At 45.4% G+C, this 27,174-nt stretch overlaps 1 protein-coding gene across 1 annotated transcript in view; it reads right to left on the bottom strand.

The window, feature by feature from the left end:
• Window positions 1–27,174, bottom strand: part of LOC138296694 (adhesion G protein-coupled receptor F5-like) — a 1,174,222-nt gene that overhangs the window by 369,012 nt on the left and 778,036 nt on the right. The window contains exon 14 of the mRNA XM_069236066.1: window positions 15,723–15,866. Coding sequence (XP_069092167.1) covers window positions 15,723–15,866 — 144 coding nt within the window. The remainder of the gene's footprint in view (window positions 1–15,722; window positions 15,867–27,174) is intronic.

Below are 27,174 nucleotides of genomic sequence, written 5' to 3'. Positions count from 1 at the left end.
GGTGTTGTGTGTCACCGCTTATTCACACATGCTATTGTTTTGTCTATGCTTTTTGTGCTTGAGACACAGCAAGTATATCTGATGGCTTGACATTTTGTGCGTTTTTATTATTTTTTATTTGTTTTTTGCATGTTTGTTGCTGCTTTTGATACTATTACAAGCTCCCCTGTGTTGTGAGGGGATGGTCATGACGATGCGCATCGCTACACAACAGTTGGTTGAACTTGTTCTGGTTACTAAATTCCACAAATAATGATATTTCATGCTGTGAACATAAGAGACAACACTTCACCAGTGCATGTCTATTTGGCTATAATGGTATTGAAGGAAAATAAAAAGAGATATACAGGATCAAAGTGTGTCACATGCAGTTAGTCACGTTACTGCCCCTTCCCTTAAAGGAACAGGCAGCCCTACATTTATGTAGCCTTGATTGGACCTAAGGATGAAATTATAGATCTGTGACTCAAGGTGGCCTAATTTCTATATTACATTAGTTAATGATGTTCTGTTTCCTAAGTAGCATATGGTTTTCGTTCCTTAAAAGAAAACCAGGTTTTCATTTTTTCCTGAAGAAGGAACTGAAACATTAGCTAGGAGTACCGTATATGGTGTATTCGCCAACGGTAGAGTTAAAATTTGTGTAACTTTGGCCTTTGTGTATCACCTGTACTCTCGGTGTTGTGTCACATGCCTGACTATCACCCAAATAATTTTTTTTGTTCTTCCTATAGATTTTTTCTTTTGTTACTTCCCCTGACCAATGTCGCATCATGCTTAGTTATTGAGATTTTAGCTATGTCCTAGTCCCATTTCTCTTTTTCGAATTCCTTTCACCAGTCAGCCCTTTTATTATTATTGATGTATTGTTCAGGTTCACATTTCCAGACTGCAGTGATGTACCAGGGACCCCCATGTTATGTATAATTCCCTTTGGTATGACCAGACTGGTTTTCAAGAATTTGCCTTAGGCCTGCTTCAATGTTTTACAGCCTGACTGTCAGGGTAGCAATAGACTGGTTAACTGACTCAATATTATAGTAAGACAAGTTTTCCATTTCAATAGGAGATATCTTATGTTTACCTTTTTGAACATGACGAATTTTCAATGTCTATTTTAATTTGGTTTTCGGTTCCCTTCTGTTCCTGCTACTTTAATTTTTGGTGGGATCAGATGTGTCCTAATCATGCAAATATCAGGACCCTCTAGTTCTTGTCTTTTTGTTTGCACATTTGACTATTAGCCTGTGTATTGCATAGTGCACCTGATGCACAGTTTTTAAAGGAAGGTTTCTACATGTCCCTGATAATCGGTATCATGTGATTTCTCTATTGAGATGTTCTAAGGTAAGGAGGAACACCTAGACTTAATCATTGAGGAAAATATGTGTTTACCCCATTAGACAATGCCACTGTGTGAGGAAATCCATTCAGATAGAATTCTCATGTAGCTATAGATGGCAGAGAATAATGGAGAGAACCCAATTAAAGATGCTGGAGACCCTGTTTTGCCCTTCTGCCTTTGTCTTTGTATTTTATGCCCATGGTGTATGGCTACTCCTTTGAAGATTGCAGACCACCTGCTTGCAGTCCCCTTGTTAAAAACCATGAACTGTTTTTTTACCAAATTGAAGGAAACTGACAACTGTGGCACATTTCCTACGTCACTAGATTCTGCGGGTATCAAGTCATAATAACCTGCAGGACATTGATTTAAGCCTAATTCCCATCAGTGACAGCTACAGATGAAAGACGGACGTCTTGGCCCTACAGTCTCAGCACCCAGAAAGTAGCAAAGCTGGACAGCGATCGCCAGCGCATGGTATCGTACTTGCTCCATCAGACGGCGTTGGACATCGCAGAGCCAAAGTTTCAGTATAAAGGAGCTAAAGAGAAGGATTCCTGTTGTTGATGGCAGAGCTGTTTTGAGGTTTCATTTCTCTACCTGTCATGTGCTGGTAACCTCTGACAGTGTGCAATCCCTTGAGCCCCTTGGCCTGAGTTTTGGCCACACACCCTCTTTTCTTTGCTCCAACGGAAGAAGGGCAGTGCACCGGAGATTTCAAGTTTGGAAAAAGGCACTATATTGTGGTGCCCATGAAAGAGCAGCTTGAGCGTCCTCTGACACTAAATAATGAGTGTTGGAGTCTGAAAGTGCTGCTGAGCTTGAGCTATTTCCCAATTAATGGTGCTTGGGTCTGCACGAGATGATTTGTGCCCTTGATCAATGAAGAGCACATTGTTTGTAGTGTCTGCCACAGAGGAGAGACACTGGTGCATTGCTTTAAGACATTGAGACTTTCGAGTGAGCTGTGGGTGTTTGCCAGGAGGGCACTCCAACTAAGCAATACTTTTCTCACGAAGAGGCCTGAATTGAGAGGCCCATGCGAAAGAAAACAACAAAAGAAAATTTGATGGACAATAGAAGCCTGCCAGAGAGGCTTTTTGAACGGACTCTGGGCATAGTTGGTTTCACAAGAGGTTTCCGTGTGATTGTATAGACTAGGTGTTAGGAGACTGATTGTTTTGCTGGCATTGTTTTAAAGTACTATTCTGTTTAGTAAAAGCTGAATAAAGTCCATTTTCTGTGGAAAGAGTACCCCCTTTTCACCTTAGAGCATTGATGAGAGTCACCACTGTTCCACCTGAACATACAAAAATTACTGAAATGCAGAGGAGCCCTAAAAATGTTACTAGATAATTTTAGGATTTGCTTTTTGGTTAGGGTTGTGAAAAATTATTATTTCATTTGTAATAGTGGTCACTACTTTCTCCCGTTGTCTATATGTTCTTAATAACGTGTTTTCTAGTGTCTTTTAAACATGACGTTGTCATTTATGGGTGGGATTGTTTTTCTCTACTCAATTGACTTCTGCACCCACTTCCCAACCTATGTCTTTTCCTACTATTGTTTCTTTGCACTCTTTTCACCCTTTTCCTGAACATGAGCAGGTTAGAAGATCAGAATTCGTAAGCAATTCTTTTGTACAGCTTCTGCATCAACACTAGTTAGTAGTGAACATCACTAATTGTTGGGTGTGTGATCTTATGCCACCTACTGCAGATAGAGGTATTCCTTATTTTGTCCTGCCATATGTGGCCTTTTGTGCTACTTCATGTTCGAGGAGACCTGTCCAGAGAGAGTTACCAAGTACTAGAATTTTGCTTCAGCTAAATCTCCATGGCCTTATAAACATAGACCTGGACTCAGATTAGCATGAGAATAGGTTTATTGCCTATGTAAGGGCAAAAGGAGGGTTTGTGGTTCTAAAAATTCTGGACCCATGTAATTTACTTTGCCACAGCAGTACGATTTTAGTATCAAAAGACCGATAATGACTAGTACACTAAGCATGAGCATTTTCGCTCAATTCCAGCAGCGTTTTCACCTCGAAATCGCCATTTTCGTCCTGCACTCGTGGCTCCCATTTTATACACGGCAGCCATTTTTAAAAGTTGCCCTCACATAGGCTTATTATACAGTCAGATTTGATTCCAAGGACACGTACACCTTGATTGACTTTTCTCTGACCTGGGCAAGCTGGAACCATTGCCTCAGGCCAAACCTGCTTGGTCAGTCCCTCTCCCAGTGGCCGAATCAGATAGCATCAAGGCACACCATGCCATAAAACCCTTATTATCGCTCACACACCCTGCCTAATCTTGCTCACACCTGCACCTGCTCTTTTCTTCTTCTTACTTTACGAGGGGGAGGTGCCCGTTTTTATTGGGGGTCCACACTTATCTGATGTAAAATACTAGGCCTTGCCGGGTAATTTATTATGGGTTGGATGACATGAAATATGAGGTTTCATCATGACACTGTTTTTTCCTTTGTAGTGAAAACATGTGAATGACCAACCAAAATGTCAAGAATGTTTGCCTGAAGCTTAAAAAACTGTATATAAGGAAACCTGACTTTGCATTGAAACACAGTCTCCTGAGAACATACAAACCGTGCTGTTGTACTTCTAGGACGCTTATTACTTGGCTGCAGCCAATAAATTCGATCTTTGACTTCACCTAGAAGACTCTGAGTTTCTGTGGTCTGAATCAGGAAAGTACCCGAGGTCTTTGGGTGTACCCTGGCACCGCTGGGTTACCGGATCAGTACCGGTTCTGAAAAACCCAGTACCTCAATTCCGACCAGGAAACCACAACTAGATGCTGACTGCCCTGTTGCAGATGCTGATCCAGATCACAGGCTTTTGCTCAGGTATGAGGGTTGATGTCCTTCCGGGGGAACCTGAAAGGCAGGCTTAGAGCTTCACATGATGTGCTCAAAATATAACTTAAAGAGAGAACGTAATCTAGTTGCACTATGATAGCATTATTCTTATGTTTCACTCTCCTCGTTCCTATTTCAATCTTACTGTGTTGTATGGTTCTGGTTATTGCGGCTCACACCTTGTTATCTAAAATGCAGTTGTTTTATTAAACCAATCTTTAAAACTAAAACTGCCTTTGTCATTTATATATGAGACCACACTGTGTATGAGAGAACTGGTTGTGACCTGAGTGACCACGACTTCCCTGGGAAGCACCAAGATGTCATGCGCTCGGCTGCCCAATTGTCTCTTCCCTTTGGGAGAGATAAGGCACTGCTAGTTAGCCGGAGTTCAATCCGCATTTGGGGTGACAAGGGTCCTTCGCCGTGGGTCAGACTTAGTCCCCCACACCGTGAACGATCTTGCCGCCCAAAAATCCAGTAGTCTCATTAGGATAATGAGAGCCTATGCGGCAGTGGCAGCAGCAGTTTCAGGAGTTATGGAGTCAGGGAGGACACCAATGACTCAAGAAACTTACATAAATTTGTTCCCCCATACAAGGTTGCAGGTGACATTCAAAAGTGGTTTGCTACACTTGAAAGGGACTGTAAAGTTCAGAGGGTCCCTCAAAGGCAGCGGGCTGCTATTCTCTGTTTGTTCTTCTTTGATAAGGGGAGGAACAGACTCTTCACTGTCAGGGAGGAAGACTCAGACAATTGCATTATCCTTCAGAATGTACTCATAGATGGTTTTGGGCGCACCACAGAACAGTACAAAATAAAATTCAGAGAAACCAAAAAGGAAACCTTACAGGATTGGGTTGATTTTGTGAACTGTTCTGTCAAAACTTTGGAAGGCTGGGTACATGGCAGCAAAGTCTCTGACTCTGAGGGCTTGTATAATCTTTTGCAGAGTTAAGGACATAGGCCAGGGGACACGTCCTGTCCAGGTAACGCCCCTGAGCCTACCACCACTACTACACCCACTTCAACTTCTAGTGTCCCTACTAGTAGTAGTAATAGTGTTGGGACTACTGGCAACAGACAAAGCAAAGGTGTGGTTGGGTTCACTTTTGGGTCCATCATAGAAACTGGGGTAGATATAGAAACCCCCAAGACAGTTTCCGTCTCACCTGGTGGCATTGGCCTTACCACCTTGGCTGCTTGTCATCTTAACAAGGATAAGTACAAGCGGTCAATGGAAATAAATAGTGTTGAGGCCCATGCCTACAGAGACACAGGTGCAAGTATCACTTTAGTGACTGAAAACCTGGTGTCACCTGCACAACACCTCCTTGGATAGAAGTACCAGGTTACTGATGTCAACAACTCCACTGAACAACTCCACTCAGTATCTTCCCTTAGCTGTAATGCAACTTAGTTGATGTGGCGTTACTGGCCCTAAGCAGGTGGTGGTGTCCCCTAGCTGACCTGTAGACTGTCTCTTAGGAAATGACCAAGAGGCTTCAGGTTGGGCTGAAGCAGAGTTTATGACCCATGCATCCATGCTGGGCATACCTAAGAAATTGCTTCGAAGCAAAGAAGAGAAAGATCCTCCTCGCCCACAGGTAAAAAGGGTATCACCCTACCACTAAGGATACTATTCCTGTGGTGGAAGATAACTCTCCTAGGGTGGAACCTGTACTAAAGGAGTCAACAGCTACCACAGCTGAACTCCCAGAGGTAAAAGTCCCTCTCTGTGTAAGCACTAAAACAGACAAGCATACCTGTCCTATTTTAGTAGATTTGGAGCAACCCCCCAGCCCTCCCAAAGAAACCTTAGTGTAGCACCCCTACACTACCTCTAAAAACATAGGACAGCAACCCTGTCCAAATGTAGAGCCTTTAGGACAGCAACCCTGTCCTGCTCTAACCCAAGTGGGACAGTAACCCCGTCCTCTCTTAGACCCATGGGGACAAATGTTTTGCCCTGCTCTGGCCTTGCTAAGACAGCATTCCTGTCTAGCACACCTTATACCAGGCCCAGTTACCCCTTATTAGTGAAATGTAGGACGTTTCTAGAAGCCAGGCTCTCTTGGGGGTAGTGTGGATGAGCAGCCAAGGCCTAACTAGGAGACATGCAAAGCTCATGCAATCTCCTTGCAGTCACACAGTACTCACGCACATTAAAGAAAATACTCAGTGTTACAAAAATAAAGGTACTTTATTTAGGTGAATCAAATACCAAAAATGCCATAGAGACTGTACTCCCTTAGGAGGTAAGTAATACACAAATTATATGCACTAGTATGCAGACATATGCAGGAAAACAAAAAACAGTGCAATTAGTGAAAATCACAATGGTTAGAAATGTGCCTGGGGGAACACAAACCATATACAAAGAAAGTGGAATGTTAATGCCAGTTTCCCATCTAGGCAGGTGTAGAGTGTAGAGGGACGCTGGGAATATTAGAAAAACACCAAAGGTAAGCAATAGAACCCACCCCAGAGCCCCGGAAAGCAGGAGTAAATCACAGTAACTTTCCTAGAACACACAAGAACACAAAAAAGAAGATTATGCAAGAACCAGAAGAGAATGCAAGACACCAACAGTGGATTCCTAGACCTGAAGACCTGTGGAAGAAGGGGACAAAGTCCAAGAAGCACAGAAGAGTCCAGGGAGAACAGGAGCCCCTGCTAACCTGGATGAAGGTGCAAAAGAAGAACCACCTTTGCAGAAGAACAGTCAGGGTTGCTCCCAAGAAGATGGAGTCGGGTCCTTGGTTGGTGCAAATGGTGTGCCATGCCAGATGAAAGATTGCAGTCTGGTTTGTGTCACTGGATTCTGCCAACAAGCCTTGGCACACGCAACACTCGCGGTTAGCAGAAAATTGTGCTACCTGGGACCAGGAGGGACCTGGTGGACTCTGCCCAAGACGAGGAGTCAGAGGGGGCTCTCAGGAACTTGGAGAGCCGACAGAAGACCAGATAGCACACACAGGAGTCCCACAGCACAGGGACAAAGAAGGTGCAAAAGATGCCCATGCAGTACTACGACAGAGGCTCCCACGTCAACAGTGAACCACTCAGGAACCTGTGCGCCACAGGATAGAGTGCTGGGGGCTGGAGCTGCACAGTGCATGAAGAACTTCCTGGAAGGATGCCAACAAGCCATGGCAGCTGCAAACATGTGGTGCACGGGGGTACTGTCTTGCATGGGGAGACAAGCTCTTACCTCCACCAAAGTTGGACAGTTGGAAAAGAGGACAGTTGGTACCACTTTAGTCCACCACCTGTGATGCAGAATCCACGCACCTTGGCAGGAGAGTAGATCCACGCGGCCGGTCGTCTTGCAGTTGGTGCCTGCAGAAGCAGGGGAGTGACCTCTTCACCCCAAGGGAGATTCCTTTGTTTTTCTGGTGCAAGCTGAGGACAGGCAGTGCTCGGAGAATGCATGACTGGGAAACAGTTGCAGTTGCTGGCAGGATCTGAAGTTACAATGTTGCAGTTTGTAGAGTTCCTGGAGGGTCCAGATGCAATGTCTTCAGTAAGAAGGTGAAGTAAAGGATGCAGAGGATTCCTGCTGGAGTCTTGTATTCTGAATCTGAAGAACCACCCAAAAGAGAGACCCTAAATAACCCTGAAAGGGGGATTGTTCACCTAACCAGGTAAGCACCTATCAAGGGAGGGCTCTGACATCACCTGTTTGCATTGGCCACTCAGATGCTCCCAGAGTTGAATTCAAGATGGCAAAACCCAGGGACCCTCTGGAGGAGGTCTGAGCACCAGAGAGACTGTCCTGTGATGGACAGGGGAGTGGTCACTCCCCTTTTCTTTGTCCAGTTTCACATCAAAGCTGGACTGGATTATGCAAGGTGGGCACCATATATGCCCTTCAAAGCATTTCCAGAGGCTATGGGAGGCTACCCCCCCCTTTGCCTGTAACACCTATTTCCCAAGGGAGAGGGTGTAACACCCCCCTCCCATAGGTATTCCTTTGTTGTGCCTTCCTGGGCTCAAGATGCCGAGCAACAGGAGGGCAGAAACCTGTCTGAGAGGTAGCAGCCGCTTGGGCTGCCTTGAAATCTTCAGAAGGCTGTAATGGCAGTGCTGGGGTCCTCTAAGGAGGCCCTAGAGTGCATGGGATCATACAAACAATGCTTACAAAAGCATTGGGGTATAATTCCTACATGTTTGATATCAAACATGGCCATATTCGAATTTACCATTGTGGAGCAGGACATAGGTGTGGCCTGGCATCCCGCACTCACGAAGTCCGGGAAAATGGTCCCGGAGGTCGTGGGGGAACCTCTGCCAGTGCAGGGTTCCCTTACACGCAGGCATTCTGCACCCTGCCTTCAGGGCTGGAAGGCCTGCAATATGGGTGACTTATACGTGACCTGGTGCATTGTCAGTGGCAGTAAAAGGGTGCATGCACCTTTTCACGCAGGCTGCAATGGCAGTCATGTAGAAGCCTTTGCATGTGCTCCCTATGGGTGGCAAAAGATATGCTGCAGCCCATAGGGATCCCCTGGAACCCCAAAGCCCTGGGTACCTAGGTACCATATTCTACGGACTCATAAAGGGGCACCATTATGCCAATTTTGAGAGGAATACTGTCTTAACAGTATCCAACAACCAAATTTATAGGGATAGAGCATAACTACTGGGGTCTTGGTTAGCAGGATCCGTGTAGACACAGTCAAACACACTGACAAACATGGGGTAACCATGCTAGAAAGAGGCTATGTTCTTACAGAAATTACTCCTGGAGACTCCCTAACCAACTAGGTGAAGGTTGCTGTGGCTACCTCTACGCACTTTGGGAATTTCCAAGATGACCAAAGTCTTAAGTCTTTGGCTACTCTTAACTTGGGTCAGAGGGGTGGGGTGCTTGATTGGGGACTATACTATTGCAATCCTATTGTCATACCACTTTGAACACTACAATCCAGTTTTAGGAAGTCCCTGTACTCCCTTCAAACTCAGAGACAGGCATTTGGTACAATGGTGAGCTTTCAGCAACCCGAAAGTGGATACACACAAATCGTTGTGGCATCTTGCTTTTGAACTGCACCCAAATGTTAAATGTACACCCAGCAGATTTATCAAAGAGGCTGTTTAACTTTAATGGTAAAAAGAGGCTGCTGTGACATGGGGCATGACTTGCTGTTCCGGGGAGGGTACAAAAGAAGTGCCCTGCTCAAGTGTCTGCTAACATTTGCCTGTGACAATGGGGCCCTTTTTGAAGTACATTCAAAGTGTCATATGAAAACCCCATCAGACCTGTCAAGCAGTACTTGACAATCCAGCAGGATCTAACACTGTGATGTCAGCAAAAAACCCACTGTGATTGGGGACCGTCTGGCTGGTGGGACAGAAGAAGGGTTGTAGGTCTGGGTGTTAACTATATCTGCTTATGACACAGTAGATGTTAGACCTGACAGCCTTAGAGTGGTCTTCCCTCAACTTCCCTCTAATTTTCTGACCTTGTTTTTGATCACTTTAGGACTCTGTGCACTTTACCGCTGCTGACCAGTGCTAAAGTGCTTGTGCTCTCTCATATAAATATAGTATTATTGACTTAACCCCATTTGGCATATTTATTTTACTTATAGGTCCATAGTAAAATGCACTACATGTGCCTAGGACCTGTAAATAAAATGCTACTAGTGGGCATGAAGCACTCATTGCGCCACCTACTTAAGTAGCCCTCTAACCATGGTTCAGGCCTGGCATTGCAGAGCCTGTATGTGCAGTTTTACACTGACATTTCGATCATGCAAATCAACCTCTTGCCAGGCCTAAACCTTCCCCTTTTTATACATGTAAGCCATCCCTAAGGTAGGCCCTGTATGACCCACATGGCAGGGTGAAGTGTATTTAAGACGCAGGGCATGTTTTACATGTGTTGGTAGTGAAAATTCCCACTTTATTTTTTCACTGTTGCAAGGCGTATCCCTCCCATGGCATAATGTTGGAATTCCCTTATTATATCTTTTAAGTGCAATTGCCAATTGTGAATAAATAGACTTGTCAAGTTTGGTGTCAATGGACTCTTTTACATTAAAAATCACAAATTATGGTGAAGCTGTTTTTTAAATTGCAGTTTAGCAAATGGCACTTTTAGAAAGTTGTCATTTACTTACTTAGACATTTGGGCCCTCATTATGATATTAGTGTTAAAAATTACCAGCGGTCCGCCGTATTATGACCACAGCTGGATTTCCGCCAGAACAATGGCAGAAATCTGGCTGTGGCCATGCCGGCGGATGGTGTTAAGGTGGCGCTGCTGCCAGAAGCAGCGCCACGCCAGTAGACCGACACCAGCCGTATTATGACCCGTAATATGGCATGGCGGTGTTCTGCTGGCGTATGCTGCTGCTGTCAGCAGCGCCCCGTCCCGTCTCCTGCTGGAGGACCCCCTGAACACAGGTAAGTGGGTGCTCCGACAGGGGAGGGCAGTGGAGGTGTTGTGTGTGTGTGGGTGTGTGTGAATCTATGTGCGTGTGTGTATGCAGATGTGTGTTTCATGTTGAATGTGTGTTTATGTATGGGGTGTGAGTGCGTGCATGTTGTGTTCTGTGAATGAGTGTCTGCGCGTATATAGGAAAGTGCAAGTGTGAATGGATGTATGAGTGCATGGATGCATGTGGGAATGTCTGTGTGTATGCATGTGTGTATGTGTGTGTGTGTGTGTGTATGTGTGTGTGTGTGTGTGTGTGTAAAGGGGGTGTGAATGTTGAGGGGTTTGGAGAGGACAAGGGGTTCAGGGGTATCTGGAGAGGAGGTGGGGGAGACCTCTATCAGTGACATGGAAGGCAACCACCCACTCCTCAGTGTGTGGCCCTCCGACACCTGTGGTGGCAGGTGTTTTGGCTAGCCTGTCACCCATTACTATTTTGTTCACATATATGACTACTTTCTGATTTCACAGCCGGTATACTTATTGCTGATGTGCGAGCACCTGTTGGCATCCTCCACCTCTTTCGCTTGACTGAGTCTAAACATGGTAGCCATCAAGGCCAGGCAGTCTGATTCTACAGTGATGGTGGCAGTCTGCCTGCAGTACCTGATGGAGACAAGAGGGTTTGTATATCCACAGACTTGGTGCCTAGTTATGTGGTGTGAGATGACATTGACAAACGGTTTTCTGCGTATGAAGTTGCACTGAAGGTCGACAGGGTGCCTGAAAAGCACTGGTGGTTTGTAGAAACAGATGCCAATACTTGGGAGGGACACACTTTTAACATTCGAGTTTGGGGACCAATCAAAGTACACCTCCATGAAAACTATGTTAATTGCCAAATTTGGCCTGCCTCCCGCAAAGTATGGCCAAAGATTCAAGGACAGCCTGAAGCCAGAAGCTTCCCAACCAATCCTGGGTGCATTTTATTGATTACAGAAGGATTATTAGTTGAGGGGGGAGATAAGCACAGGCCCTCAGTATGACTTCGGAGGATGGAAAAGTCAGCTGCTGAAGTTCCGATGGGTAGGTTGCTGCCAGTGTGGCAGCCTCCCCGCCAGGGCCATTACGAGTTTCCCTCTGGGTCAGCTGGCAGAAACATAGTTTCCACCCACTGGCCCAGCGGGAAATGGTCTACAGCAGTGTCTCCAGCTCATAATAGAGTCGGCGGCAATGCTGTAGTGCGTAGAGTGCCCCAGCAACCAACCAACGCTATGTTCACTGTCTGCAGACAGTGAACATTGAGATGGGGCTGGCCAGTGGCGTCCCTGCACAGCCCATGACAAGTGCATGGGCAGTGCAGGGCCCCCACTGGGCCACCTCCCACCCCGACTCTGCCAGCCTTTTCATGGCGGGGTTACCACCATGAAACCGCTGGCAAAGAAGGGTGTCGTAATCTCCAGGGCAGTGCTGCACTGCCAGACCGTCGTGTTGTCAAAAATTGGCAGTGCTGACGGTCCGATCGCTACGTTACTGCTGCAGTCGTAATGTGGCGGTCATTGGATCGCCAAGGTCGTAATCAGGCCCATAGTCCTTGTCAGGATGAACCACTGAAGTAATTAAATAAACCTGAGCTTAACCCTTTGGTAGTTATACCACACTTATGCCTGTCATAAGATTGTGTGTGGTAATGACTCCTGGGGACACCCTAACCAATCTGTTAAAGGTTACTCTGGCTACCTCCATCCACTTTGTGCATTTACAAGATGGCCGAAGGTTGATGTCTTTGGCTACTCTAAACTTGGGTTCTGAGGGGTGGGGTGTGTGAGTGGGGAGTATACTGTTGTAATCCTAGTGGCCTTCCACATTGAACACTAAAATCTAGTTTTAGACAGTCTATGTACTCCCAACAAACTCAGAGACAGATGTCTGGTACAATGCTGAGCGTTCCTCAATCAGGCAGAGGATACACACCAATCGTTTTGGCATCCTGCTTTTGAATTGCAGCCCACATGTTAAATGTGAACCCAGCAGACCAGTCAAACAGGCTGTGTTACTGTAATGTCAAAAAGAGGCCTGCTGTGATATGGGGCCTGACTGGCTTGGGTGGGGGACAAAATATGTGTCCTGCCCAAGTGTCAGCCAATATTTACCTGCGACATTGGAGGCCTTTTTGAAGTGCATCCAAAGTGTCATATGAAAACCACATCAGACCGGCCAAGCAGTTCTTGACACTCCAACAGGACCTGGCACTGTAATGTCAACAAAAGACCTACAGTGATGGGGACAGTGTGTTTGGTGGGACAAAAGAAGGGTTGTAGGCCTGGGTATGGGCTGCATCTGCTTCTGCCACTGTAGGTGTTAAACCTGACATCCTTATGGTGTTCTTGCCCCACATTTTTGCCTGCCTCCCTCCATATTCTGACCTCATTTTTGCTGGCTTTAAGACTCTGTGCACTTTACCACTGCTGCCTAGTGGTAAAGCGCTTGTGCTCTCTCAAATAAACACAGTACTATTGGCTTAACCCAATTGGCATATTTAATTTAATTGAAAGTCCTTAATACAATGCACAACATGTGTCCCCAGCCTGTAAATTAAATGGTACTAGTGGGCTTGCAACACTCATTGTCCCACCCCCTTAAGTAGCCCTCTAACCATGGTTTAGGCCTGGCGTAGCAGAGCCTGTATGTACGGTTTTACACTGACATTCTGACCTGGCAAAAACAATGTCTTGCCAGGCCTAAACCTTCCCTTTTTATACATATATGTCACTTTAAGGTAGGTCCTCCATGACCCACAGGGCAGGATGAAATTTATTTAAAAGGCAGGACATGTTATTTTAAGTTTTACATGTTGTGGTACTGAAAAACTCCCAATTTCTTTTTTCACTGCTGCAAGGCAGCACTCTTCCTTAAGATAACATTGGAATTACCTTATTTCATCTTGTTAGGTGTCATTTCCAATTGTGAAGAGATAGGCTTTTCAGGTTTGGTGTCACTTGACTCACAATTTAAAATTACAACTTATAGTGAAGTTGGATTTTAAATTGCCGTTTAGCAAATGCCACTTTCAGAAAGAGGCCTGCTGCCTGTCTCTGTTCAATCTGGGGGGGGGGGGGGGCGTCTGGTGGGCTTTGTGTATTCCCTCTAGACTGCCACACACAAAGGTAGCTTAGGTGTATCTTGATGGGCCATCCTGGGTGATGGGAGGAAGGAGCTGGTCACAGCGTCACACTTACACCTGAATAGGTTGTGTTCTATCCACACACAAAAGGCTGCATAACCCCCTGAAGTAAGTCTGGAGCCAGGGCAGGAAAGGAGGACCTCTGTGCACTTCAAAGCTTTCTTTGAAGTCTTCCCACCTTCAAAGACACAACTCGGTATAAGTATTGGAACTCTGAAACCATGACTTCAGTACACTTCTTGACCTTTGACCACTCTGCCAGGAAGAACAGTTGCTGTGCGGCTGGGAGGACTGACACTCTGCTGGACTGCTGCTTGGCTGGATTGTTGCCTTGCTGTGCTCTTACCTTTCCTTTCTGAGTTGTCCTGCTGCCTGCTGTTCTGCCTGGGTGAGAAGTACTGGACCCGCATCAGTTGAACCCAGAGTGACTCCAAGGGCTTAATGGCTTTCCTCCTATTCTAAGTCTCAGGGACATCAAAGACTTCAACTCATCCTGCTACGACACCTGGACTTTGCTTGCTGCAAGCATTGTCCTGCCAAGTGGGGCCAACCCAGACCTGTGCCCTTGGAAGTGCTGCTTCAACCAGAACCCAAGCATCCTCAGCAGAACAAGTGCATCTTTGCCTTTGCGTAAGTCAGAACCAGGGCATCCTTGTTGTTAGGTGAGGAGGACACAAAGCATTCACCCTCGGAACCAGTGCACTTTGGAATCAACACATCGCCTACTGTGGGAGCAGCAGCTGTGCATCTCATTCAGAACCAGTGCCTTGCACTGTGATCCAATGCATTGCCGCAGTTAGATGGAGAAAATGAACACACCTCTTTTGGAGGACATGTCAAATCTGGAGGTGACTTCATCGTTTGAACTTCCTCCATGCATGGATGGAGAAAATTCAGAGTAAAATCATGTTCCGGAACTCCAAGTACATACTTATCTATTACCAGCCGTCATTTCACAATGAAAATAACAGTTTTTTCACTTTTGACGTGAGCCATCACCATCATTGTTAACAGACTCTTAAGACGAAGTTACAATGCAACCCTTTTCTAAAGGAAAAGCATGCTACAAGCACATACTGGAGTCAGTGGCATTCAAAAAAGTACTTTTTGTGCTTGACAATGGAAAATATGGGCTTATCCTGCAGTTCAATGTTACATGACCCTAATCACAAAACAAAGAACGTTTGCAACAATTTGCAGCCAGACAGATTGGCACGCATAAAATCTCAATCTATTTTCATTTAACGTGGATACAAGTTTTATAGAGTGGACTTTAAATACGTTTGACAGACAGAAACACGGACAAAATTAAGTACTAGATGGAGCTAAATGCTTGGATGAGATAGTGCTCTGACAGGTAAAACTGTTAGAAGTGCAGTCCAGCATCTATCTCCAGCCCATTCCTAACCCCCTTGTAAGCCTGTAATGCTCAATCTTGCACAGATACATCCTTCCTTATCTTCTGGCGGCCAACACAAAAGTCTATCCCTTCACAAATATTCCCCATTTAGAGCAGGTGGTAAACGTGAGCATGAATCTAAATGCCTAGAGAACTGGGAATTCTGTGTGCAATTCCACCAGGAAAAATGCGTCTCCACAGTTATTTCCCATTCCATGGGAATTAACACCTAGTAGGTGGATTTAAGTGCGGAGATACCGAGGGGAATTGACAAGTGCTGTGTAATATGAAATAACTATTATTTTTGACTTAACATTATAATTCAATTTAATGTTTTATCATTTTCTTTATGTGTGTTTCGCAGCCATTAAGTCCTCACGCCTTAACCACAATGCAACTATTAATTTTCAATTTCTGAGTTATGTTTAACAGAAAACGTGTGTATGATGTGATTCCAAAGGTCTGAAACTAATACAATTTAATCAAAATATGTATATGATGCATATGAAAGTTTAGCATTTCTTACCTTTTAGTGGCCTCAGGATTATACTTTTTGAGGTAGAATTCAGACTGTTAGACACAATGCAATCAATGACACTCTTGTCGTTTTCACAACTGCTGTAGTTGAAGGGAGTTTCATACGATTCTCGTTCTTCCGAAAATGGATTTACTGTAGGAAAACAGAGAAATGTATTGCTCTTCTATTTAATTTCAGTTGGTTAAATGATAAATGTGTATAGATCATTGTCCCTGTCTTCCAACTAAAAAGGACTATCTGATCCCTTGAGCCTTGAAAAAGGACACTGATAACATGTTCCTCCCATTAACCACAGGGTAGCCAACTGAAAACCGAGGCAGGTCCTGCTACAGAGGTTTCAAGTGTTTAGGAGAAATTTATTGGAAACCCAAAGGCCCAAATTCACAAATGTTTCCATAGCATAAATCTTATTTTTTTAATACAATACAATTATGAATAATTTATATGCGCTCCAAAAAGGCAACATACTTTATTAATGCATATAAAAACAAAATAAATAAATGCATGGGTTACTGTGGTGTATGTTACACAAGTTTTGGATAATTTTATTATGAGAATGTTCGAATTTTGAATAAGTGAGATTTTCAAGGAGAGTAAGTAACACAAGACGGAAGCTGCACAGCTGACACCCTATAAAATAGACTATTTAAGTTAAAATGTATGGTAAGTACCTCAATCATTCATATTCACAAGATGTACGTAGTAAAGAGTATCATGGGTTGGGACTTTGTTTTTGTAGAGCTGTTGTCTCCCACCTTGTGTTTCATCTGCTTTCCTCTTTCAGGTTAGTTATTCTTTTCTCTACTCTTGGTCTCACTCCTGGCTCTTTGACCTGCCTCCTTTCTTTGTTCTTTCTCGACTTCTGTGTTTCAGCTTGGTCTGTCTTGTTGCTCAGTGGCATATGAAGGGTATCATGGCCTTAATGCTAACAAGGAAAATAGTGACTCAACCTCCGATTGGTATGACAAACCACATATAATTTAGCTACAGAGGGTCCCTCAAACCTGGGCCCTGGCAGCACAGCACCTGCATCACTGTTGATAGCTACAGCGCCTGCATTTGATACACGCATGTCCATGTTATGTTATGCTATGCAGATTGGTAGGGCATACTATCACTCAGGAGGGTATCCTGGGACTCATGAGTCAGACCATCTTCAGAAGGATTTTGTGCCAAATTGATTACTGATTGTACCTCATACATACACGCCACAGCAATTTCTAAGCCCATACAAGGATCTCAGTGCCATGTATTTTAAGTGCAACTTTGGTGTGGAGTACAGGATCTTAGAAAGAGACCTGTACAGTATTATAATTTGCTGCACAATGTGGCACCTTACTATTTCAACACAAACAATGTGCCATGTTACACCGGACTATCAACATTATATGTACAGGTTAAAAAGAGTTAGGATTTTCTGGGGCTTGATGGATGCTGTGCACCTAATCAAGTGTGAATTAGGCTAATATGAACAAGTTCCAGTGGACAAACAATGTGTAATTTAGGACAGAAGTGTTTGAGTTAGGATCCTGGCTGTAAAGCCCAGACTGAGAAGTTACAGGGCTGGGCAAAAGTTCTGACTAAGAAGTCGCAAGATTAGGGATACAATCGCTCGGACATCAGCTCATTTAGGCTCAGATTGGAGAAGGCCTAGCGCCTCCTTGTGCCACATTAGCGTCATTTTTTATGACGCTAATGTGGCTCAACAAGTCCAAATTTGCAGCGCAAGATTTACAAAGTTGGGCAATGCAAGTATTGTGCCACGTTGTTACCCCTTGGGCCACATTATGCCTGTGCCAGGCACAATGCACGCAAGGGGGCGTTCCCCCGTTAGCGGATCACAAAAATGGCGCATTGGGCTCTATGAGATTACACAACACCATTTATAGCAGCTATTTTCAATGCCTACACAGAGCAGGCATTAAAAGGGAGCTCACCATTATTTTTAATGGGCCCTTATGTACCTTGCAAGATTAGAGCCACCATTTTTGGCGTGGGTAAGAAAAAACAGCGGCGTGTGGTGGAGAAGGAGGAGAGAGGACAGGCATAGCACAGGGTTAACTGGTAGAGTTGGGAGGTTAGGAGAAGGGAAACGGTTACGTGAAAAACAGCAGGAATTGAAAAAGGAAGAGGGCAGTAAGGGGAGATAGGGGATTTAAGCAGTTAGCCTGTCTCCTGGACTGCTGGCCCCTAAGTGGCTTAACAGTGTGACTGAAATGCCTAGAACATACTGTACTGGGTAATCTTATGAAACATGTATCATGGCAAAAGATCATTACGGACCTCATTCTTCAGAAAGATAGAATGTGGCATTATGACCAGAGTTGCTGACTTTGGAACTGGATAGCTAGGTTTGAGTTCAGATTTGGCTCACCATCCTGTGGTCCTGGTCAAATCACTTAGGGTTGATTTAGAATGTGGCGGTTGGGGCTACTCCATCACAAATGTGACAGGTATCCAGTTTGCTGTATTATGATTCCATTATATCCTATGGACACTGTAATACGGCGGGTGGGATATCTGTCACATTTGTGGTGGAGTAACAAGTCCCCCAAACTCTAAATAAGGCAATTAATCACATTGTGCCTAAAGAAATGAACAGGACCTTGTGAATGGTAACTGGTGTGTAGGACACTGGCTCTCTATATAGAGCACAAAAATGACGTGCACTGGGCAGAGAGTCCCAGCAACCCCACTTTGGTGTTCAAAAGTATTAAAACTATTAAAAAATAATGCTCTCTTTTTAGTGGTAGGTTGATCGAGCAGTTATGCTAATCTTGGAGAAGAGCTAACTATTTGTTGCCCTCACAGTATCAATAAATGTGGACACACTCTCAAAAGAATAACTCAAGACCAATTTACAAAAATACTTTAGATTTGTATACAATTTTAAAGACCAAAATCATCAAAATCTGGTAAGTACTTTTTAAGTTAATATTTTTTTAAATATAGACTTTTTGTGAGTAATTACGCACCATAGGAATCAATGGGAGAAAACTTTAAAAATCCATATAAAATCAGGCAATGTGCTCACAAGTGTCAGGTTCTGTTTTTAGGTCGATATCATTGAGAAGTTCTGTGGGACAGCCAGAGAAGTTTGGCGGCTCCAGTTCAAGCAGGAGCAGAGGCTGAAAATCTTGGAGCTGGTGCAAAATGGAGCAAGGTACCACTTGGAAATACACTGCACAGGAAGACTAAAAGGTAAGTCTGGTGGGTCCCCTTGGAGTTTAGAGGTTGCAAGGGTTTGGGGCCCCCTAGAGCACAGCTGGTTTTCCAATACAGGGAACCGGGAGGCCGGGTGCAGTGCAGATAGGTCAGCCAGGGGCCGTGGGTAAAGGAGCCTTTGGAACCATGTGCAGGTCATTTTGAGGGTGGATTGCAGGTTAGCAGTGCCACTCTGTGGGATGGTTCTTGGGTGCTCCTAAGTCCTCATCTAGTGTTTGCTTCTGGTCCTCAGAGAGTCAAGAGTGGACTTTTCTTCTGGTGGTCCGATGTTGGGGGTCCAGTACCCCGAGATATAGCACTTTTATGTCACTGGAGGTCACAGTGCCACCAAGCTTAGACACTGGCAGAGTTTGTTCTATGGGTCTATTTGGTGAAATTTGGTCTGGCTGCTGCAGTGTGTGGCCAGCGGCCGGTCAGTGAAATGGACTTCACTGGATCTGGAGGTGTAACAGCTCCACCCAAGAAAGGCATGTGTTCTGGCTCCTGAGAGCGGAGGCACTCACCCCAGGAGTCCAGATCTGTGTCTGGTGGTGGCAGGCTGGAAAAAACAAGTTCAGCAACCATGTCAGGGTTGGTAAGTTTTGAGGGAGGCACCTTTAAGGTGCCTTCTAGGTACAAGTTTTAATAAATCCAACACTAGAATCAGTGTGGGTTTATTACTCTGAGTAGTTTGATATCGAACAACCTAGTATTCAGAGAGTCCATCGTGTGGCTGGGGTACTCATAATGACCAGTGTCCAGCACATGTACATACTACGGCTTCCCTGTACACTAACTATGTATTAGGGTTTAGTAAAGACACAGTAGGGGCATATCTGCTCATGCAGACTGTTAGACCTGGCATCCTTGGCGTGGTTTCCCCTGTCTTTTTGCCTCTGCTTCCTGTAATTTTGACTGTGTGCAGGACTTCGATTTTTCTGGATTTGGTACTCTGGGCATTTTACCACTGATGACAAGTACTAAAGTGCAAGTGCTCTCTATCTGAAATATATTGGTTATTGGCTTTTCCATGATTGGCGTATTTGATTTACAAAGTCTAGCCCCTAGTAAAGTGCACCAGAGGTGCCAGGGTCTGTACATCAAATGGTACTAGTAGGCCTGCAGTACTGATTGTGCCACCCACATGAGTAGCCTTGTAAACATGTCTCTGACCTGCCACTGCAGTGTCTGTGTGTGCAGTTTTAAACTGCCAATTCTACCTGGCAAGTGTACCCACCCTGCCATGCTCAAACCTTTCCTTCTTGTATATGTAAGGCACCCTTAAGGTAGGCCCAAGGCAGCCCCATGGTCAGGGTGCAGTGTATTTTGATGGTAGAACATATACTGGCGTGCTTTACATGTCCTGATAGTGAAATACTGGCAGATTTGTTTTTCACTATTGCAAGGCCTATCACTCCCATAGGTTAACATGGGGATTGCCTTCAAGTATCTTTCAAGTGTAGTTTCCCATTGGGAGCAGATGGAGATTTGAAATTTGGAGTCTTTGAACTCAAAATGTAAAAATACGTAATTTGGTACAGTTGTTTTTCAGATTGTCAGTTTGAAAATGCCACTTTTAGAAAGTGGGAATTTTCTAGCGCAACCATTCTGTGCCTCTGCCTGCCTATGAAATCCACGTCAGGGTCAGACTGACAGTTGGGCTGTTTGTGAATTCCCTCTAGTCAGTGACACAAAGGGAGATGAGGTGTGTCCCTCATATCGTAATGGGTCTCCCTGGGCTAGAGCGGGAGATTGGTGCTGACACCTGCATCTGACAGGGCTGAGCCTGTACTCACACAATCTATTCTCCAACCCCCTGGAGTGTGTCTGGAGCCAGGCCTGGGCAAGGTAGGACCTTGTGACCAACAGAGACTTTCTTTTGAAGTTTGCCTACTTCAAAGGCAGAAATGATTATAAGTAGTGGACCCAAAACCCCAGACTTTAAGACCACTTCTGGATCAAGAGAAACCTCTGAAAGGAGAAGAGCTGAAGAGCTGTGAGTAGGAGTACTGCCCGTTTGCTGTGTGTTCTTTGCTGGGTTGGCCTGCAGTTGCTGTTTCTGCTTTAGAGGTGCCAAAGACTGGACTTTGCTGTGAATCCTGCTTGTGAAGTTTCTTCAAGGGCTTGGACTGAGCTTGCCTCCTGTTAAGAAGTCTCAGGGACAGCAAAGACTTCACCTGTCAGCATCTGGGTACTCTTGCTAAGGACCCTGACTTGTAAAGTGGTGCCCATCCAGTTCCTGGGCACTAGGGAGTGAAAGTTGGCCTAAAATAAAGAAGAACCAGGCACTCCGACTCCAGAACTGGTGCTGCTGCACAACTCTGCGCCAGTGCCTGCATCCCGAAGCTGTGGTCTCTGCTGAAGTGCAACGACCTTGCTCAATGCAGCAGGCCCGACGCCACCGCAGAGCCTCAAAAGTCCTGTGACATTGTGAATCCTTAGTGTCGTGTCACTAACGTCCGTGACATCCAACTCCACGTGGCCCCTATGAGCGCGATACTGTGACATCACATGACTGCATCCTGACCACTGGATTCATCGACCCTGCTGGGTCTCAAGGAACCGACGCCTCACCGACCGTCTCCACCTCACCTCTGTTGCCTCCACAAGTAACAGATGCCTCATCTCCCTTAGGAACCGGCGTCGGTTCCTGCTGCACAGAACTGATGCCGCACCATCTCCTTCGACGCCTCGCCTCCGAGAATACGTCTTTAACTCTGCATCGTTTTAAGGTTTTGTACCTGGGGTCCGTGTGACTCCGTGAATCAGCGCCCCACTACCTCGCGTGGGGCATCAGACTGTTGGGAACAACTCTGTCAAGATACCGTGCTAACACCAAATTGGAGCTTTTGTGTTCATAAAAGCCATATTGAGATTTATTCTTTGAAAATTCATGTCTTTACTTGCGTATGGTGGGCTTTTGTCATTTTTGTCTTCTTTTACTAAGATAAATATTGGCTAATTTTTTAACTGGTGTTGAGTACTTTTGTGGCATTTTCACTGTCTTACTGTGTATGTGTGTACAAATACTGTACACATTGCCTCTGGGATAAGCCTGACTGCTCAAACCAAGCTACCAAGGGGGTGAGCAGGGGTTATAATAGGTGTGTGACTCACTTACCCTGACTAGAGGGAGGGTCCCTACTTGGACAGAGTGTAAAATGACTGCCAACTAGAGATCCCAGTTCTAACATTAGTGATCAGCGGGTGGGATAGGACTTGTATTTGTACTTGACATACAGTGATTTGTGTACACTATTGTTTTATTGCATACCATTTCCCTTCTTGGATTTGTACTGCCTTCAGAAACTTTGCACCTTTGTTGAGCCTTATCCACAAACATTTCTCAGTCTGGAGAGCCATCAGCAGTTGCTACAAATGTGGTGCTGAGCTGTAGAAGCTGGAGGATTACACAGTAGCCTAGCGCAAGGAGTTTTGCAAGGAGTTCAAATGTCCAATCAAAAGCTCCACTAGTAAGGAGGAGCTTCAAAAGGCACTGAGGGCCTGGTCGTCAGCAAAAGAAGCTGAGTAGCACACAGGAAAATATTGTTCTGGATGAGGATGGATAGAGCATCCATGATGTTTTGTTGGATAACCCTGACCTGCCTGGAGGGAGAGCCTCCAGGGCAGGCAGTAGTTTTTCTTCTAAGGGTCTGTCTGCAAAGGAGCTGAAGGACAGACAAGCATCATTTGGAGCTTGGGAAGCCAAGCTGAAAGTGGCTAAAATGGATACGGAAACAGAAGCAAAGAAAATAGAACTGGCCATGGAGGTGAGAAAATTGTTGTTAGCTCATGAGCTGAGCTTGATGGAGCTGGATCTGAATGGCAGGTCCAGCACAGATGGTGGCACCAGTACCACAGTGCAATCTGAGATGAGGGTGCACATTCCCAAAGATATAGTGAAAGATTATTAGAGAGAAGATGACATATACTTGTGGTGCAAGGGGTATGAGTCAGCTCTTCACATGAACATGGTCCCTGGGGTACACTGGGGGGCAGGCTTGAGGAACACTTTGAGGTAGTGTGGAGGGATGCCTTGACAGCCCTAGCGATCCTCAGGGGCTCACCTACTCTGTCATGAAGGACGCCCTACTCACTAGATATGGTCTCACTCCAGAGCAGGACAAGGAAAAGTTTAGGTCTTCCAAGAAGGGGAATTCTCAAACTTGGTTAGAATGTGTTTAACTTAGGGGGGCACAACTTTATTGCATGGGAACACTTGTATAGTCTTTGTTTTCCAGAGCTGTGCCAGCACCTAATTGACAGCAAGCTGTAGGAAAGTACCCTCTTTTTGTCATGTTACCCCCACTTTCTGCCTAATGTCAGTGTGTTTTTACTGTGTCAGTGGGATCCTGCTAGCCAGATTTGTCACTACATACTGGTAACACAGTATTTCACCCCACATTGGCATACTGGTGCCCCCTTATAAGTCCCTAGTATATGGTACTAGGGCATTAGAGTTCCAGGGGATCCCTATGGGCTGCTGCATTACTTTTGCCATCCATAGGGAGCCCATGCAAAGTCCTGTGCATACACCATTTCACAGTCATTTACACAACACTTATAAGTCACCTATATGTCAGACCTTCCAACCCTGAAGGCTGGGTGCAATGTACCTGTGTGTGAGGTCACCCCTGCACTAGCAGAAGTGCCCCCACGTCATCCAGGACAATTTTCCCAGACTTTGTGAATGCAGGGACACAAATCCGGGGATGCCTTTTTACGCGTGCACTGGACATAGGTCAATATCTATGTCCAGCTTCACAATGGTAACTCCGAATATGGCCATGTAAGGTGTATAACATCTGCGAATTGTACCCCAATACTGATTCTAGAATTGACTGTACAATCCCATGCACTCTCGGGGCTCCAGAGTGGACCTCCAGTACTGCCATACCAGCCTTCTGAGGTTTTCCAGGCAGCCCCAGCTGCTGCCACCTCACAGACAGGTTTCTGCCCTCTTGTTGCTTGAGTAGCTCAAGCCCAGGAAGGCAGAACAAAAGATTTCCTTTGGGAGAGGGGTGTTACACTCTCTCTCTTTGGAAATAGGTGTTGCAAGCATGGGAAGGGTAGCCTCCCAGAGCCTCTGGAAATGCTTTGAAAGGCACAGATGGTGCCCTAGAGGGGAGTGACCACTCCCCTGTCCTTCACCACCCTAGGGGTGGTGCCCTGAGCTCCTCGAAAGTGTTCCTGTGTTTTGCAATCTTGGATTCCCAGGTTGTGGGGCACTCTGGGAGGATCTGAGTGGCCAGTGCCAGCAGTTGACATCAGGGCCCTCCCCTGATAGGTGCTTACCTGGTTAGGTGACCAATCCCTCTCTTTTAGGGCTATTTAGGGTCTCTCAACTGGGTGTTTCTTCAGAATTGTATTGCAAGACTCCAACAGGAACCCAGTGCATCCTTTACTTCATCTTGTTCCGATGGAACCGCAGCTGAACCCTCCAGGAACTCTACAAACTGCAACAAAGAAGCCAAGACAACTTCTGCAACATTGTACCTTCAGCTCCTGCCAGCAACTGTAACTGTTTCTAGGTCTGCATCCTCCATGGACTGTTTGTCTTCAGCCTGCACCAGAAGAACCGAAGGAATCTACTGTGGAGTGATGGAGTCACTTCCCTGCTTCAGCAGGCACCTCTCTGCAGTGACAACCGGTGTCGTGGGTCCCTTCTCCAGATGACAAGAATGGATCCAGCAACACGGGTGGTTGACTAAAGTTATCCCGACAGTCCCAAGGTCCAGCTGTCCAACTTTGGTGGCGGTAGGGGCTTGTCTTCCCATGCAAGACAGTTCCCCCGTGCACCGCGTAACTTACAGTTGCCAAGGCTTTTGTGCAGTCTTCCAAGAAGTTACTCATGCACAGCACAGCTTAGGCCCCCAGCACTCCATCCTGTGATGCACAGCTTCCTGAGTAGTTCTCCAACGGTATGGAATCCCTGTGTGTCATGCTGCATAGGCCTCCATTTGCACCTTCTTTGTCCCAGTGCTGTGGGACTCCTGTGTGCACAGCCTGGTCTTCTGAGGGCTCTCTGAGTTGCTGAGAGCCCCCTCTGCCTTCCCCTCCTGGGTAGAGACCACCAGGTCCCTCCTGGTCCCAGGCAGCGCCCTCTTCCTCTAACAGCCAGCTCTGCATGTGCCAAGGCTTGTTGGAGGAATCCAGCTACTCAAACCAGACTGAAAACATCCATCTGGTGTGGGACATCTTCTGCACCAACCAGGAACCCGCATCTGTCTTCTTGGTTGCGCGCATAACTGACTTTGTCTTCTCATCGGTGATTCTCCTTTTAGACCTTTATCCGGGTTAGCTGGGGCTCCTGTTCTCCCTGGACTCTTCAGTGCTTCTTGGACTTGGTCCCCTTCTTCCACAGGTCTTTAGGTCCAGGAATCCATTGTTGGTGTCTTGCATAATCTTCTATCACAAATTCTTGTTTGCTTTAGGAAACTTACTGTGACTTACTCCTGTTTTCCTGGGCTAAGGGGTGGATTCTATTACTTACCTTTGGTGTTTTCTTACACTACTAGCAGCCCTCTACACACTGCACTTGCCTAGGTGGGAAACCGACTTTCGCCTTCCACTATTTTAGTATATGGTTTGTGTTTCCCCTATGCACTTTGCATCCTATTGTGATTTTCACTATTTGCACTGTTTTCTGTTTTTACAGCTATTTCTGTATTCTAGTGTATATACTGTGTATATTACTTACCTCCTAAGGGAGAATAGTCTCTAAGGTATTTTTGGCATTGTGTCATTAAAAATAAAGTACCTTTATTTTTGTAACACAGAGTATTTCTTTCATGTGTGTGAGTACTGTGTGATTACAGTGGTACTGCAAGAGCTTTGCATGTCTCCTAGTTGAGCCTTGGCTGCTCTGCTACAACTACCCATAGACATCCACTACAAGCCAGGCCAGCCTCCTACATTGGTGGTGCAGCAGTGGGATAAGTACTTGCAATTGCCTTATCACTCCGTCACCGGTGCTTTCCACAGTAAAGTGTACTCTATACCTATAGCTAAACAAATTTTTTGCATTTCCAAAATTGCGACTTCTGAACCAGAAATTGCAATTTTGGAAATGCAAAAGGCCGGGGTGCTGGGGGCCTAAGGCCCCCTCTCCTGCACCCCATAATAATTTTTATCAACATGTAAGGTACACACATGCCAAAAGGGCATGTGTGCTTTACATGTTCAATTTAAAAATGCAGTTTTACTGCATTTTTAAATTTTGCACCAGGTTACCACCTGGTTTCATATCATGGTATTTTGCAATTGCAAAATGCCATTATTGGAAAAATCGCAATTTGTGATTTTTTCCAGCATAGCCTTGCGACCTGGAATTTGCGAATCGCAAATTGCGACTCGCAATTTCCAGGTCGCAACGCAAAAAATTGCAATTTTAGCGATTTCTTATTTGTGGTCTGCGAATGCATGTCATGCATCGCAGACCACTGTTTTGCACTCGCTAACAGCCGAATTTACAGATTCGCACCGTTTGCGAGTGCAAAACTTTTTTATACATCTGGCCCCTAGTCTTTTCACTTTCTTTCTAAAACGACTAAGAGTTAGGTAAAGCATTTTTTTTAATTTCCTTTCACTTTTCTCTAAGATCACTACACCATGTCTTCCTCGGAGGTCCCCCCTGGAGTCATGGGAACTCCCTATGGGAACCTGACTTTCAAAGTTCTAAGGGGGCTTTGCACGGAGAGAAGCTTAGAGGTAGGGAAGAACCCTAAGAAGAATTTCCTTTTAAGTACCTGCTGGACCTGGCCCTTTTTACAGGGTCATCCCCAAACTTTTTGCCTCCTTCCTCCTATCTTTCCTGACCTGTTTTGTTGGCTTTTGAACTGTGGGCACTTTACCACTGCTAACCAGTGCTAAAGTGCATCTGCTTTCTGTGTAAATTGTGCTATTAATTGGTTTATCCATGATTGGCGTATTTGATTTACTAGTAAGTCCCTAGTAAAATGCACTAGAGGTGCACAGGACCTGTAAATCAAATGCTACTAGTGGGACTGCAGCACTGATTGTGCCACCTATATAAGTAGCACTGTAATCATGTCTCAGACTTGCCACTGCAGTGCCTGTGTGTGCAGTTTTAAACTGTAAATTCGACTTGGCAAGTGTACCCACTTGCCAGGCCTAACCCTTCCATTTTCCTACATGTAAGACACCCCTAAGGTAGGCCCTAGGTAGCCACCTGGGCAGGCTGCAGTGTATGGTTAAGGTGGGACATATACTATTG

The sequence above is a fragment of the Pleurodeles waltl genome, chromosome 5 (assembly GCF_031143425.1).
Source record: "Pleurodeles waltl isolate 20211129_DDA chromosome 5, aPleWal1.hap1.20221129, whole genome shotgun sequence".
Lineage (NCBI taxonomy): Eukaryota > Metazoa > Chordata > Amphibia > Caudata > Salamandridae > Pleurodeles > Pleurodeles waltl.
This window is presented reverse-complemented; position numbering and strand designations above follow the sequence as displayed.